Consider the following 15,857-nt stretch of genomic DNA (forward strand, 5'->3'; position numbering starts at 1 on the left):
CGTTTGAACCCACACTTGGTCCCAGACACCTACTGTCACATAGCACATGCTCTGAGATACCTTAACACCTATCTGGCAGGCACTGAAGTTAGGTATGTTTTTCCCTATGTAATGGTCACATTTCTTAGTGAAAAGATACTGAAATTTAAGAGCTGGAACTTTTGTTAAAATCTTGGATTAGAAGCAGACTAGGCTGAGTACATGCTCAGCATATGCCAGAAGTTTACATGGCTCTTAAAAACGCAAATAAATATTGGACTCCTGATCTCCCTAGAAACGAGATTATTTAGAAAGTTATGTAGGATGAAATTGAACATGATTGGATGGAAAGGATTAAGGTTTAGGTAGACTTAGAACAAACACTGAAGTATGTGAAGGACTGTAATGCAAGAGAGAAGTTGGGTGCTAGGCGTGTAATATGCTGAGAACAGCTGCCAAGACCTAGAAAGTAAGTAGACTCAGTGGGTGGCAAATTAAAAGGAGACATGAATTACATCTATAGAAGAATTCAATGGAAGAGAACTTTTTAATGATGAATGCTGGCCCAAAGTAGAATTTATTGCCTTAAAACTTATTAAGTTAATTTATTTCTAGTGTTCTAACCAGAAATGTGGAGAGGTGCAAGGAGTTTTTGTTAGATGACTTAAGATTCCTTCTGACATACTATAAAATTCTTCATACGTAAATTTGTCTCCTTTGTGAACTCAACATGCCTAGTGCACTATTTTTTCCTTCCTGTATGTCCCAGCATGTGAGCTACGACGTCTTGAGAATTGTTTTGCCATGGTATCATTATCTGAAGGCATGTCTCCTTTTCCTTCATTGGACTATAATCTTTCTACTCTAGAATAGAGCCTCTTAATTCACTATTGTGTCAATCCCCATTCTTGGCAGAGATTTGGGAAGTACGCTATACAGATTTACTGAAAGGATGTGTGAATCGCAGTAATGTTTTAAAAACTTTCATTTTGATTCACTGCTTCATATTTAGCAGTAGTATAATCCTCTCCTTTGACTTTACCACAAGAGGACAGTAAGAGGTGGAGTTAAGGAGTAAATGCTTGGTGAAGTTTCTGTGTTCATGCTTTCTAGTATTTTCTCTGGGTTACTGGATTGGATGATGGATAGAAGCAATCCTACTTCTCTTTCTCTCCATCTTTTTTTGCTTTTTGGGGACTTAGCATAGGTACTTGAGTTGCCTGTTAGGGTAAATTTGTTTCCTTACATAGAATAGCCATTAATATATGATGTTTCTTTCAGTCTAGAGCTGACACTACTGACTTTTTGAAAAATTCATTGTTGGAATCTGATAGTGCTTTTATTGGTGAGTATGTCTATAATTTACTAATGCTATACTAGTTATTCAGTATTTATATTCAAGTGCCTTCATGCTTACGAAACCAATACTGTTGTTGAACAAGATGACAAAATCATAACATTGTTTTATTGTCTTAACGAGTGATATCAAATATGGCTTATGAAGTTTTCAAAATCAGAATTACTAAAATGAATCTTAAAAGTCAGAGGAGGCTGGGAAGGTGGCTTAGTGGTAGAGTGCTTGCCTAGCATGCATGAAGCCCTGGATTCGATTCCTCAGCACCACATAAACAAAAAAACCCAGAAGTGGTGCTGTGACTCAAGTAGTATGCTAGCCTTGAGCACAAAGAGGTTTGGGGATTGTGTCCAGGCCCTGAGTTGGGAAACAGCACACACAAAAAAAAGAAGAGTAGTTCTCACAAAAATTGTACATGAATGTTCATTAACCCATTTATTTAAAATAGCCCCAAACTGGAATCAGCCAAGATGTCCTTCATCAGGTAAAGGGTTAAACTCTGATCCATCCATACAGTGGAATATTGCTCAGCAGTAAGAAACCACCTATGGAAATACGTAGACACTTGGGATGACTCTTAGAAAATATGCTAAGCAAAAAAAGTAGTCCTGATACACTGTATGATTCTGCTTTATTTTTGAAATGACAGAACTGGTAAATGATGGCCTCAGGGGTCCGAGTGAGGTTTGTGTAGTTGGACAGGAACAAAATGAGAGATCCTGATAGATTTGGAGTGACCATCTTGTTGGAGTAGATACACAAATGTAATCAGATAATAAGATATAGAGCTTAAGCTTAATATATAGTCACAAATGAGTAAAAATAAAACTAGAAACACTAGGTTAAAGTACTGTATTAACATCAGTGTCCTGGTTGTGAGGCTTCCCCCCCGCCCAGTGTTTTTATAGAACATTACCATTGGGAGAAACTGAGCCAAGTTTTCTCTAAGTCTAAATTGTTTCAAAAATTCTGAACCACATTCTGGTTAAATAGGCTGTTGACTCTCTAGAATAATGGTAATATCTCTAGCAATACCAAGAGTTACCATAACGAAGAAATTGCTGGATATTATGCTAACACCTGGTATTATTAACAATATTTGCAAACAAATATCCACACAAAAGACATGTACCTAAATGTTCAAAGCAGCATTCTTCATAAGCACTTACAGGTAAGTAATGCTTATTAATTTGTAAATGCAGAGACAAAATGTGATATATGAGGTGCTAATCAGCAATAAACAAGGTAGAATGTAGAGGAACTTCAAGCACATTGTGCTAAGTGAAAAACACAAGAGTATTCAGAATTCTGTCTTTGTGAAATGTTAGATAGGGTAAATCATTAAGAAGAGTAGATTGTGAACTCAGGCTGAGAAATGGTTGTTACTGGGCATGGGGGGAGGTATTTGAGATTGTAATGACCATTATACATCCATGAAAACATCACTGAGTTATGTATGTTACAATGAGTATATTTTATGGTACATAAATAATGTCTATAAGGCAGTGACTTACACTTGTAATCCTAGCTACTCAGAAGGCTGGAACCTGGTTCCCAGGCAGACAAATCCTTGAGACATTTATCTCCTACTAACTAGCAAAAAGATTAAAGTGGAGGTGTGGCTTCAGTGATAAAGTGCCATCTATGAATGAAAAGTTGGGTGTAAGGCTCAGAGTTGAAGCCCCAGTACTGGCAACTAAACAAGACAAACCATGTTGTTGGTTTAACCCTGGGTTTTATATTTGAAATGGTTCGAATATAATACTTCTCCCTTCTGTGGTATGTTTAGGTGCTTATGGTGAAACATACCCTGCCATTGAAGATGATGCCCTCCCTCTACTGTCACAGCTACCCTCTGCAAGGGAACGGAGGAGGAACAAATTGAAAGGACTGGACTTGGTAGGTATTAAGTGTCTTAACTTTTTCCTGTTTATTAGAGTGAGTGGTCTGGGTTCTCACCCACCTAAACTTATGTGGTCCAATAAAGAGCTCTTGATTTAAACATTAATTACCTTTATCCATCATGCATTAGCTTGATCACTTGTTAGCTCACTGAACTCTGCTATTTTGCTTTTGAGATAGTATTTTATCATCTCCTCAGATACATATAGTTGGCACAGAATCAATGTCCCTTCTTCATCTTTCTCCCACAGAATACATGGGATTCAGAGATGATACAAGAAGCAACTGAAACAATTGATTAGAAAGCTTATTATACCCTATAATCACCTAATTGTGATATAGGCATCCATCCCATTTTGCCTAAGTGACTCATCCAAGGTCAAATAGGCAAGACAACTGACAATCAAACCCATATTATCTCTCTCCACTCCTTTCCAAAACTTTACACATGTACTCAGAAATTATATTGTTTTTATATTTTTTATTGTAAATATACTGTACAGAGGAGTTACAGTTACATGAGTAAGGTAATGAGTACATTTCCCATTGAGCATTGTTACCTCCTCCTTTGTCTTACCCCTATCATCCCTTCCTTCCCCATCTCTTTTTTTCTTTGGACCTCGCTTACTTCACTTAATATAATTTTTTCCAAGTCTTTCCAGTTCCTAACAAATGGGGTAATGTCACTCTTTCTGATGGAGCCATAGAATCCCAATGTATAACTATTCGACATTTTCTTGATCCATTCATCTACTGAGGGGCATCTGGGTTGTTTCTATATCTTAGCTATGATAAATAGTGCTGCTGTAAAAACATAGTTGTGCTGGTAGCTTTAGCCTTGTTTGTGATCGTTTGGGTAAATGCCCAAAAGTGGGATTGCTGGGTGATAGGGGAGCTCTATGTGGAATCTTGAGGAACCTCCATACTGCCTTTCAAAGTGGTTGAACAAGTTTACACTCCTACCAATAATGCAGTAGGGTTCCCTTTTGGCCTCATCCCCTCTAGTATCTGATGCTATTAGATTTCTTGGTTATAGCCATTCTAACTGGGGTGAGGTGGAATCTCAATGTTGTTTTGATTTGCATTTCTTTTATGGCTAGGGAAGTTGAGAGTTTCTTCATGTGTCTATTGGCCGTTCTTATTTCCTCTTCAGAGAAATTTCTGTTTAGGTCTTTAGTTGTTTCTTTGAGGATTTGTTGTTGGATTTAATTTTTTGAGTTCTAAGTATATTTTAGATATGAGACCCCTTGTCTTTTGTATGGCTAGTGAAGATCTTCTCCCAATCCATGGGCTTACTATTAATCTTGCTAGCTATGTCCTTTGCCATGCAAAAGCTCTGCAATTTCATGCAATCCCATTTGTCCAATCTTTCTTTGATTTGTTGTGTTTCTGGGTCTTTATTAAGAGAATTTCAGCCTGTGCCAAGGAGACCTAAGGTTTCTCCTATTCCTTCCAGTAATGTTTTCTGGGTATCTGCTTTGACTTTGAGGTCTTTGATCCATTTGGAGTTGATTGGTGCAGGGTGATATAGAAGGATCTAGCTTTAGTTTTCCACACGTGTGTTTGGATTTCGCCAGCAGCATTTACTGAAGAGGCTGTCTTTCTTCCATTCTATTTTTTTAGCTCCCTTATCGAAGATTAGGTGGCTATAGGTCTATGGGTTCATTTCTGGGTTTTCAGTTCTATTCCAGTTCTTGTGCCAGTACCAAGCTGTTTTGATTACTATGACTTTGTCATAGAATTTGAAATTTGGTATTGAGATTCCTCCAGGACTGCTAAGGATTGTTTTTACTATTTGGGGTCTTTTTTTTTTTGTTCCATATGAATTTTTGGGTTGCTGCTTCTATTTCATTAAAGGGTGAAGTTGGGATATTGATAGGTATCACATTGAATTTGTAAATAGCCTTTGGAAGTATTGCCATTTTTACAGTGTTAATCCTCCCAATCCAGGAGCATGGGAAGTTTTTCAACTTCCTAAGTTCTGCTTTAATTTCTTTTTGTAGGTTTTTAAAGTCAGAAATTATATTATTATCATTTTCTACTATAGCTAGGCTTTTAGAGGTGAATTCAGCATTACTGTTGTACCCATGTAACTTTCTCATCTGGTAGGCAACTTTGAATAGTTTCTTACTTTGTATTTCCTTCTATGACATATATTTAATGTCAGCAAAACACAGAGCATTGAGCCAGGTATGCAGAAAGTGCTCAACAAATAACTGAAGCTGCTTGATAGCATTATATTTACAGCTTTACCAATTGGTGGAAACTTTGTTGAATTAGGAAACCACTAATTTACTTTGGACTCTAGAGATTTGCCTTTTCTGGCTATTACATATAAGTGAGGAATAAATGATCATTTGTGACTGATTTCATCATTTTTCAAGGATTTTCCATGTTGATTTCATTGCTTAATGCACCATTATATGAATAGATTTATTCATTCATCAGTGGTAACACTTAGGTTTTCACCTTTTTGTTAGTTACTAGCACTCATGTAGAGGATTCTATTATTTTCTGAATATATGCCTATAATTGTTGGCTCATGTGGTCACATTTTGAGGAATTGTCAGACTTTTCCAAAACAGCTGTATTGTTTTACATTATAAATTATATGAGGGTTCCAATTTGTCCACATCTTGGCCAGTATTGCTGATGGCTATAATTGATTATAACGATGTAGTGAGTGTGGTCTCTAATGATTTTGAACATCAGGCCTTCCTTACAGTTGTATTTTTTTGACAAAAATGTAATTTTATATTTTATATAGATATTTGTGTTATCTAAGCATCAAGGGTGAAAGTTAATGATAATCAAAGATATCCTTAACCTCACAAAATAGTCTTGATAACACATTAGTAACTTCAGCTTTCTTGTCAGCATTTTCCTGGCTATTTCTTTTTTTTTTTCATTTTCAATTTTTTTATTTATACACATTGTTACAGGTAATTTTTCCAACATGTCACAGTAATACAATGGCAATAACAATGAAAGCAGTAACTATTTCTTCTATAAGATGCTTATTGAAAGTTTCATATTTGTACTAAGTATCATTTATTTTGATCTTCACTACTGCTGTGATTCATGTATTTCATTACCCCCACTTTATTAGTGAGCAAATTAAGGCTTTTAGAGTTTATTTTCCAAATCTACACAACTAGATCTAAGTTTCTGGAAACAGTCGGTGGTAGTAATTTTTTTTTATCTGTACCCTTAATTTACTAAATAAGTCCTGAAACATTCTATAGAAATGTCATTAAAGAAAACATCATAGTTCTTGCAGCTACTTTTTACAGTTTTCATCTCAGACAGCAGACTAATGTAACAATTTGTTAAAATTCAACTTTTCTATAGTACATACTTCTTGCAATTTTTCCTTTTAATGGATTATTATTCTCAGTTTACATTGTTAGCAATTCTGAGCTAATTCATTAACAAATTTCTGTCTCAAATTTTATACCCCTACAAATCTCTGAAGCTATTGCTGCATGGTTGTGAAAAGAATGTATGCTGTAACACAAAGTTAACAAAAATACGAATTCAAAAAATATAAGCAGCAAAACATCAACCTGAAGAAAGTATACTTGCTGTGATAAACTGTCCCAGATACTAAATAAGTATCTGCCAAGACACAAAGGCCAGTGATTACTGACTGGTTCAAAGTTTGAGGCATAGGTATACTTTGAACAATGTACAGTAAAAGGATTTCTGTAAGGATCATAACTAATTTCAATATCATAATACATTTCAAATTTGTGACAAGTTTGTGTCCTCTTAAGCCACTAGTTTCCTGTAGTCTACTTAAGGGACTTTGGGAAAACACAGTTCCTTGACTTTGTATTTTGAGATAATTTTAGATTTATAGGATAATTACAAAAAGATTTCAGAGCTACTTTGTCATTTATCAGCATCCCTAGGCTGAAAACCCACAGAACCTTAGTATAATTACGAAGAGATGTAATGCTTTAAACTAAACTGCTTTAGGCTTTATGAATACTCACCAGCATTTTTCATTAATACTCTATTTCCATCACAAAATATAATCTAGCCTGGTTAGTTATCCTGTCTACTTAGCTTACCTAATCTGCAACCATTCCTATCTTTCCTTGTCTTTCATTAGCTATGGCCTTGAGGCCTTCAAATATTAACTATTCAAGTGAAAGGCTGGAACAAAGCCTTCCAGAAACACGGCCCTCATAAACAAGCTTGGGTAGTAATATTAATATCAGATAAAACATACTTCAAATTACAATTAGAAAAAAAGGGCATTCATTTCATATTAATAAAGCAAACTCTCCATTAGGTTTCTGTCTGATGTGGTTCCCTGATCTTCTGTTCTTTGAGCTATATTCCTTTATTTAGTTTTTTTTTGTAGTGCCAGCTTCTTGTTCATGAATTCCTTTAATTTTTCTTTATTAATAGTAATTTTAGTTTCTTCCATCGAATGCAAATTCTAGTTTCTCTGGATATGCCAGCAGTCTGGGCTGGGAGTTACTGGTTTTCAGGATGGTACTTTTCCAGGAGATCCTTGAGGTGAGGTTTTGTATGGAGAGTGACACTAAATTTCTTTCATTTTACAGCATTTAAAATCAGCTCTTTGCAATGCAGGTCTACTACAATGTGTCTAGAAGTGTTTCTTCTAGGATCCTGTCTTCTAGGTATTCTGTATGCTTCTGTTATGTGGGTGAGGTTTTTCTTTTTGAGAATTTTCTGTAATAATCTTATTGAGTAAGTGTTGCATCCCTATATTCTGGTATTCCTCTGCTTCATTAATCCCAATTATATGAAGATGAGATTTCTTGGCATTGTCTGGTAATTTCTGAGTGCTTTTTCCATATCTATGGCTTTCTTCTTTAGCTCCTTTATTCTTTAGCTCCTATATTCTTTGGAGATGTTGATTCAAATCCTTTGTCCATTTTTTTTTAGTGACACTATTAGATTGAATTGATTATGGAGACCAGACAATGGCTATTTCTTTACTGACTAGCTTTCTCTTTTAAGTGCCACAAGTAGTTACTTGGAGGGCCTCCAGGACATCTTAGTCAGTCTTGGTGCAATAGATGCTAGCCATGACTCCAGACAACGGTGCATTCCTGTGCATATTGGGCACGCACAATATTTGCTGTTTCCACCTCCTGGGGCAAATCTGCTAGGCAAGTAGCCTATCAGACCCATCTGGCACAATTCATAAGGTCCCCGGTGTGGGAGCTCCATGGACATGGCCTACAAATTAGAGATGTCAGGCTTTGTACCTACAGGCTTTACAAATGTGGACTGGGCCTTTATGATCAAATCTGCAGGGTGGATCCAGATCTAAGAGTGCTGAGCTGTGCTAGACAGAAGCTCAGGATTCTGCTCTACATTTTTATATTGTGTGTTTTGATGTCACAGTTCAGGTGGTAGTGGTGGTGGTGTGTGTGTGTTTTGGCTAGTCCTTGGGGCTTGAACTCAGGGCCCGGGCACTGTCCTAAGCTTCTTTTTTTTGGGGGGGGGGTCCGGTCATGGGGCCTGAACTCTGGGCCTGGGCGCTGCCCCTCAGCTCTTCAGCTCAAGGCTAGTGCTCTACCACTTGAGCCATAGTGTCACTTCCGGCTTTTGTCTTTTTGCTTATGTGGTGCTGGGGAATCGAACCCAGGGCCTCAGGCATGCAAGGCAAGCACTCTACCACTGAGCCACCTTCCCAGCCCGTGTCCTAAGCTTTTTTTGTTTAAGGCTAGTGCCACTTAATCCAATGTCACTGTTTATATGGTACTGAAGAATTGAACCCAGGGTTTCATGCATGCTAGGCAATCACTCTATCACATTCTCAGCCCTATTGTTTAGCTTCAAGACTTCTTTATATATTCAGGGTGTAAGTCAAATGTATGTTTTGCAAATATTTTTCCATTTGGTAGCTTATGATGTTTTATCTAAGAAACAATTATCCCACCCACTATAATGAATTATTTGTTTTCCTTTATGGTTTTTGCTCTTTGACTCAGGTCTGTAATGCATATGGTATGAGGATCTAAATTAATTTTTTTGAGGATAGAAATCCAGTTTTAAGAATTTCAACAATTCTTGTTAAAAGAATTTTTCCCCTATTGCATTTTGTTGGTATCACTCAAGAATTAAATTCTGGGTTATTTCTCCTCCATGGTTCTATGTGTATTAAGTCAACATCTCTTTTATCTTTTCGTGCCCTTAATTTCCAAACCATATCCAGACTGACAGCATTTGTGTCGTCACAGACCCAACAATACCTTGAAAGTCATCTCATACAGATAAACATAGCCAATATACACATTGAGTATTTTCATTTATTTGGTTCATCACAACGTGCATTTATTGTGAGTACGTTTAATAGGTTTTGGTTCACTGATTGTTTGTTATTGAATGCTTCTAACAACCTATGGTTTTTGACAGGATAATAGTCGTTCTGATATACTACTACCAGATGGTCTTTCTTTAAAATCTGTCTCCAGTGTCAATGTTGATCAGCTTAGAATGAGAAATGAGGAACGAATGCGAAAACTAAATGAACTTCAGAATAAACCCATTAATACAGGTAAATGGTGAAATTTATTGGTCTGTAGCAAGCACATATCTAAAGAACATTTAACACTAGCTCAGATAAGGGAGTAAGATTTAGGTCCTTTGAGTTGCAGGATCTAGACCCAATAATTGTGCTACATAACCAGACCTCAGGATGAATTTTATATCAGATTCTTTCTACCACAGAAGGTACCCATTTAAGTGGACTCTAAACAGGTAAAAACACTTTTGCATATGAACTTTATCCAGGCTTTGTTTTTAAATAACAAAGCTGTTGTAAATTTTTAGTACTAAAAAGAGAATCTGCCTTTTATGTGGCTTTGTACCCCATGGACAAAACAGTTTTTCCAGCCAGTTTTTCCAGATTAGACTCCAGTGTTTTACAGATTAATCCCTGTCAGGACCTTACAGCTACTTAAGACAGCTACTGAATTCTCTACCAGACTACCACATGCTAGTCATAAGAATGATAACAGGTGAATTTATATTAGTAGTAGATCACTCTAATATTTGTTTAAAATTTATTATATAAATTGTGACTATCTGAATAATACTCTTTGGTCTATTAAACTATATTGTAATATTTTCCTAGTGGCAATTTTCTATTTTTAGATCCTACTTTAAAAACTGCAGTCATTCTCTAGTCATCCAGGTGTGATATATTCTGATTGTGATAATTCCACACCAAATAAATTGATAAAAATGAGAAAATAGTATCATACCTAGGGAAATGTGGAATATTAAGAAAGGTTGGTAGGGCTGGGAAGGTGGCTCAGGAAAAAAAAAGTCAGAAGTGGCGCTGTGGCTCAAGTGGTAGAGCGCTAGCCTTGAGCTGAAGAGCTGAGGGACAGCGCCCAGGCCCAGAGTTCAGGCCCCATGACCAGACCAAAAAAAAATAAAATAAAAGGTTGGCTTTTTAGCTAAGATGCATTTTCTTTCCACAAACACTGAAAATTACCTACCTTTTCTTTCATGTCCTCCTTTAGTATCAATAAACTGAACAAATATGGATATATTTAAGTTGACAAAAGATAGAACATTTTAAGATTCTCTTTCAGAAGGTGTTCAATGTCTAAACTGTTTTTTAACACTGTCCTTTCAAACAGGAGCTTTGAGGTACGATATGGATTGATTGCTCATTAACTGATTGCTCATATCCCTTTGCTGGGCTAATGCTTCACAGACCAAGAGATGTAATTTTTTTTTTTTTATAAAAGAAATTGACATCACAGGGTAGGAAGACAGATTTTCCTATTATTATACTTAATAAGTAAAATACAGATAATGAAGCTGAGTACAAGCAAATGCAATGAAAGACAAAGAACTGTTAAGGGACACAGCCTTCTTAGATTAGGTGTAAGAACTACTAAGTAATTTTATTTCAACTATTGTTTTCCCCAAATGACTTTGTTTGCGTAATGTTATAAGTGGGACAAACAGCCCCCCAAAGCTTGTAAAATTCCAATAGATATGTTTTGTGTCATATATATAGATACAGTCAACTTAGTATGTCTGGGGTAGTCTCAGTCTCTTGATAAGCTACCCTTATAGAATTTCTTTTTTTTTTTATTTGTGAACATACTGTACAGAGGGGTTACAATTACATGGGCAAGATAATGCATACATTTCTTACCAAGCATTGCAGCCTCCTCCTTTGTTTACCCTTCACATCCCTTCCCAGCCTCCCTCCTCCCCCCCCCCCCCCCGACACCCTTATAGAATTTCTTGGGGTGCGATTGCCTCATAGTCAGCCTCCTACAAATCTGGCCCTTCCTGGGCCTGCTCTCCTACCTTTAAAACAAAAAAAATACAGCGCAGAATGTAATTTTGTGGGAAAATGCAGAGTTGAAAGGGTTGGTGTACAGGAGACCTTTGTTTGTTAGCTGATACGTGTCTTGCCTCCTGTAGATGATGAGAGCTCACTAGCTGACCCTGATGACATTATGAAACACATGGGTGATGATGGATCAGCCTCTGTAGCAACTGAGCCCTGGCTCCGCCCTGGCACCTCAGAAACTCTGAAACACTTCATGGCAGAGCAGCTTCACCAGGAGCAGCAGCAGGTTCCAGGAAAACCAGGGACTTTCACTTGGCAGGGTCTGTCTACAGCACATGGTTAAATAAATATTCACTGGACTTAATAGTGCCTTTTAAGGTGAATGGAATGTTAAATCTGTACCTTTTAAATTAATTGCATTCCATCCGTACATAAACTATTCTTGATGCGCTGTATATGATGTATATGATGTATATGGTGTACATAAAAAGTTATGATTGATTTATGTAATAGAATTGTATAGAATTATTTTTGCACAATTTTGCCATAAATTAGGATGGTAAAGAACTCTTGGGTTCAACTACAGTATGTGCATTAAATTCTACTTGTCGTTAAGGTGAATAAAATGTGTCTCAACAGTACTGTAAAAGCAGAACACACTTTTTCTTGCACACTTGCCATTGTTATCTCTGCTCAAAATGATTCATTTAATAAATACAACTGTTGTAGCTGTGACTATTGCAGTTGCTGTGTGAATGGACTCAAATGAGCTATTTCCATGTCATTTGTAGCTACTGATTTCAGTGGAAATTGAAGGAGCTGTGATTATTTTCTTTCATGAGCCATGCATTAATATTACCTCTTTCAGCCTCCATTTTATTGGCACAGACTCAGAGTTACTAACTTATATGATTCTCACTACTACTTGATAGAAATAAATTTTTATTTTTATTACCAGTGTCAGTTTCTTATTTTACCTGAAATTGGGGTTCTTTGTCCCACCACCCCAGACCCATGGATATCACTAAGTAGTTCTGAAAAAGCAAACATTCAGAATTTGGGCAGTAATTTTTACTTGGATTAGAGAGTCAGCATGCATCATGACAGTAATACCACCCTATCCAGGCATGCTTCTCTAAATGTTTCCATTGACTAATCAAGGACAGGCCGTCTTAAGAGTACTACAACTGTGAAATTTCTCTGGAATTTTGCCTATTAAAGACTTTTTCCCATGTCTCACCTTGGAAGAGCCCTGATAATATGACATTAAGCTGCCAGACACAAGAAGGTCACAGTAGTTTCCAGCCACCCAAAGTTGGGTAACTTGAACACCTGGTTATGTCCTACCAGTAATCCATATGGTGGTATTCTTATAAGTGTACTTTTCAATAACTCATTACCTAAGAGACTTAGGCCTGGAAGCGAGGCTCAATAGAGAGATGGATCTATATCTAGATATGTTTTTTTTTTTTTAGCACAATCCTCTTAACTGGCACACTCCACGTTTTTTGATACTATGTACCACATGAGTCCCAGGGCATAAATTACCACTTTGCAAACTGACCCAAAGGAAAATTTATCAAGTACAATTATGAACGTAAGGGATAGGGAAAGGATATAATGCCAGAAGCTAGAAAACAAGTGTCCTTCTGGCTGGCAATATCCTTCCCATAGTCTAAACTCTTAATTAAAACTAAAAGAACTGATGAAACATGGAGCTGTGGGTTACACAGGTTTTGATTGCATTGATGAAATTATTCAAAAATTTTATTGACCTATAACCTGATTTGAATATGCCAGATGAGAATCAATATTGTACAGAAAGTTGTACAGAATTTTTTACATAGAAAACTTTACATCTGTACCATATACATTTTATCCATCTGAAAAAAATTTCTACATCCACTGTTAATACGGAATGCTTGACAATCTTGTCTTTTTTTAACCATTAGAGCACAATTCACAGTATGAATACATTTCCAGTAAATCTAACCTCCCCAAACCATGCCAGATTTGTTATTTTAATATATTCAACATTAAATTCTGTACATAGAGTAAATCTACATCAAGCCCCGCCACCCAAAAGAAGAAAAGTGACAGCAAGATTCATTTTGCAGTGATTCAAGTTTCAGTCCATGAAGGATCATTCTATTTTAATGGCTCATCTTTAAAAGCCCTAAGAGAAGTATATTACAGGTAGTTATTGTCAGTAGGGTATTTTCTACCTTTATCCTCATCATGTCCCCACTCCCATTATTGATCTTGACAACAGCCTTTAAGCATGTTGAACTCCTCAAAGTTACCACCCTCCAAACAGGGCAAAACTGAAAGTCCCCACAAAATAAAGACAAAAGTTCAACCCAAATGTTTAGTGCATCTGACAAAATATGGGTATTTAGCAAGTAGATAAGAAAATAAAGAAAATAAAACAGTGCAGGAAGAACTCTTAAGATTTTTTTTTTATATTACAGACCTGCAACTCTGTACATTTTTCACAGAAGGATGATTACCAGTATCTCAGATAACCTGAGTGTGCAAAAATCTTTAGAATAAGAATACCGTAGTTGCTAAATATCTTACCATGAACAATAATTTTTCCTCCCCCACCCTCCCCAATTATAAACATTTTAACCTTCAAAATACAGCTCTCCTGAGTTGTACTTCTTGTAGAAGTTCACACTTTACATCTGTAGTTCTTTGGGTAAATTTCACTTCCATGCCTGCCAAAAATATGAAGGGCTCTCCCTGCCTCAGAGCACAGGCAAGGACCCCTGAGCACAAGCTGACACTTTAAATAGGCTTTCTAGCTCAACATGAGCCCACATGACAGAATCTACTAGATTGCTAAAGGGACTAGATGGAGTGTTCCAAGTTTGAGTTCTAGTTGTAAGCATATTTACCAGTAACTCAGACACTGTAATTCAGAGAGACCATTTTCTGGTAGGAAGCCTCGGCTCCAGGGTCCTTTGAAAGAGCAGAGGGATGTAAACGTCAACAGAAAAATATTACGTTCCCATCACGGTTTGTTTATTCCAAGTTCCTGTTCAGGCGGTTGTGATATTTGGAAAACGACTCCAATTCGCAGAAAAAATCTTCTAAGAACAGCACGCAGTTCAGGAATCAAGTCAAACTGCATAATTTCACATAAGAGAGGATAGTAGAATGACGCATGAGCTTTAAACTGGGGAAAGATAAAATTCTCCATTAGTTGCTTCCATTGCAAACCACTGAGCCTAAAAGTTCCTTTAGAGCACTTGGGGGCAGGCACTGGTTAACAAATGACTTCATGGATTGTAGAGTGGCTGGAGTGGCTCAAGTGGCTCCGCTTAGCAAGCAAGATACACTGGCTTCAAACCCCAAAGCCTAGTACCAAATTGCTTAACAAAATGAATGCTAGGGGCATATGAGTGGAGGGAGGAATAAACACAGTCATTATATTCAATGTACATTATGTAATAAGATGAACTAAAAAACTTGAGGGTAAGGGAAAGATGGGTAGGGGAGAGAAGGGGTAATACTGGTCAAAATGCACTGTACACATAACCTGACAACTCCTGAAACTGAAACCCCTTTGTTCAAATACATAATTTAAAAAATGCAAAACACCAAAACAGAAAAATACAAGGCAATAATGAGAAGAATCCAAGACTCAAACCCCAAGCCAGTCATCCTTTTTCTAGGTAATAAGAAAAACTAAGAAGCTAGGTTGGAAAGAGTATTCTTTAACCAGAGTTATATGCTCACCTTGGCAACACACACACTAAAACTGGAATGGCGCAGATAAGCACAGTCTCCGTGCCAGTATAACATGCAAATTCCATATTTTAAAATTTCTTTTAAAAAACAAGTTACTAAAATAATCGCTTTAAATTTTAAAATTTGTCTAATTTTTAAATTTTCAGGGAAATTTCTACCTAACCTGCAATATAAAATATGTAAACATCCTCTAGGGCAAAGCTACATTAAAAGACCACTTTTCGAGTACAATCTATACACTCTGTCTCTGATCTCTGCAGTGGTGCTCTCTGAGCACAAGTCTGCCCCCTCTCCCCTCCTTCACTTCTCTGCTCCTGCAGGGAAACAGCAATGCCACATGGCTAAAAGCAGTGGGGGAACACAAGCTCAGTTAACACAGAGTGGCACATCCTGCCTCCACATGGTCTCCCTATGGGGACCATGCTGCTAGGGCCTGAAGATTCAGTATCAGGACACCTGAGTAGGATTTTTAAACTTATCTGGGGGCCACATCAACTTGTTTTACATATAAGCTATTAAAAGCTGCTATACATGTTTTATTGAGATGTGTACTTTCAA

At 36.9% G+C, this 15,857-nt stretch overlaps 2 protein-coding genes across 2 annotated transcripts in view; one reads left to right on the forward strand and one right to left on the reverse strand.

Annotated features, from left to right (window-relative positions):
* Positions 1-11,954, forward strand: part of Cspp1 (centrosome and spindle pole associated protein 1) — a 125,761-nt gene extending 113,807 nt beyond the window's left edge. Inside the window, exons 27-30 of the mRNA XM_013034475.1 lie at positions 1,261-1,324; positions 3,123-3,232; positions 9,638-9,779; positions 11,675-11,954. Coding sequence (XP_012889929.1) covers positions 1,261-1,324; positions 3,123-3,232; positions 9,638-9,779; positions 11,675-11,886 — 528 coding nt within the window. The 3' untranslated portion in view covers positions 11,887-11,954. The remainder of the gene's footprint in view (positions 1-1,260; positions 1,325-3,122; positions 3,233-9,637; positions 9,780-11,674) is intronic.
* A 1,329-nt stretch (positions 11,955-13,283) lies between these two features.
* Positions 13,284-15,857, reverse strand: part of Arfgef1 (ADP-ribosylation factor guanine nucleotide-exchange factor 1 (brefeldin A-inhibited)) — an 86,761-nt gene continuing 84,187 nt past the window's right edge. The window contains exon 38 of the mRNA XM_013034476.1: positions 13,284-14,724. Within this exon, the coding sequence (XP_012889930.1) occupies positions 14,560-14,724 (165 nt within the window). The 3' untranslated portion in view covers positions 13,284-14,559. The remainder of the gene's footprint in view (positions 14,725-15,857) is intronic.

This window comes from Dipodomys ordii, unplaced genomic scaffold (assembly GCF_000151885.1).
Source record: "Dipodomys ordii isolate 6190 unplaced genomic scaffold, Dord_2.0 Scaffold190, whole genome shotgun sequence".
NCBI lineage: Eukaryota > Metazoa > Chordata > Mammalia > Rodentia > Heteromyidae > Dipodomys > Dipodomys ordii.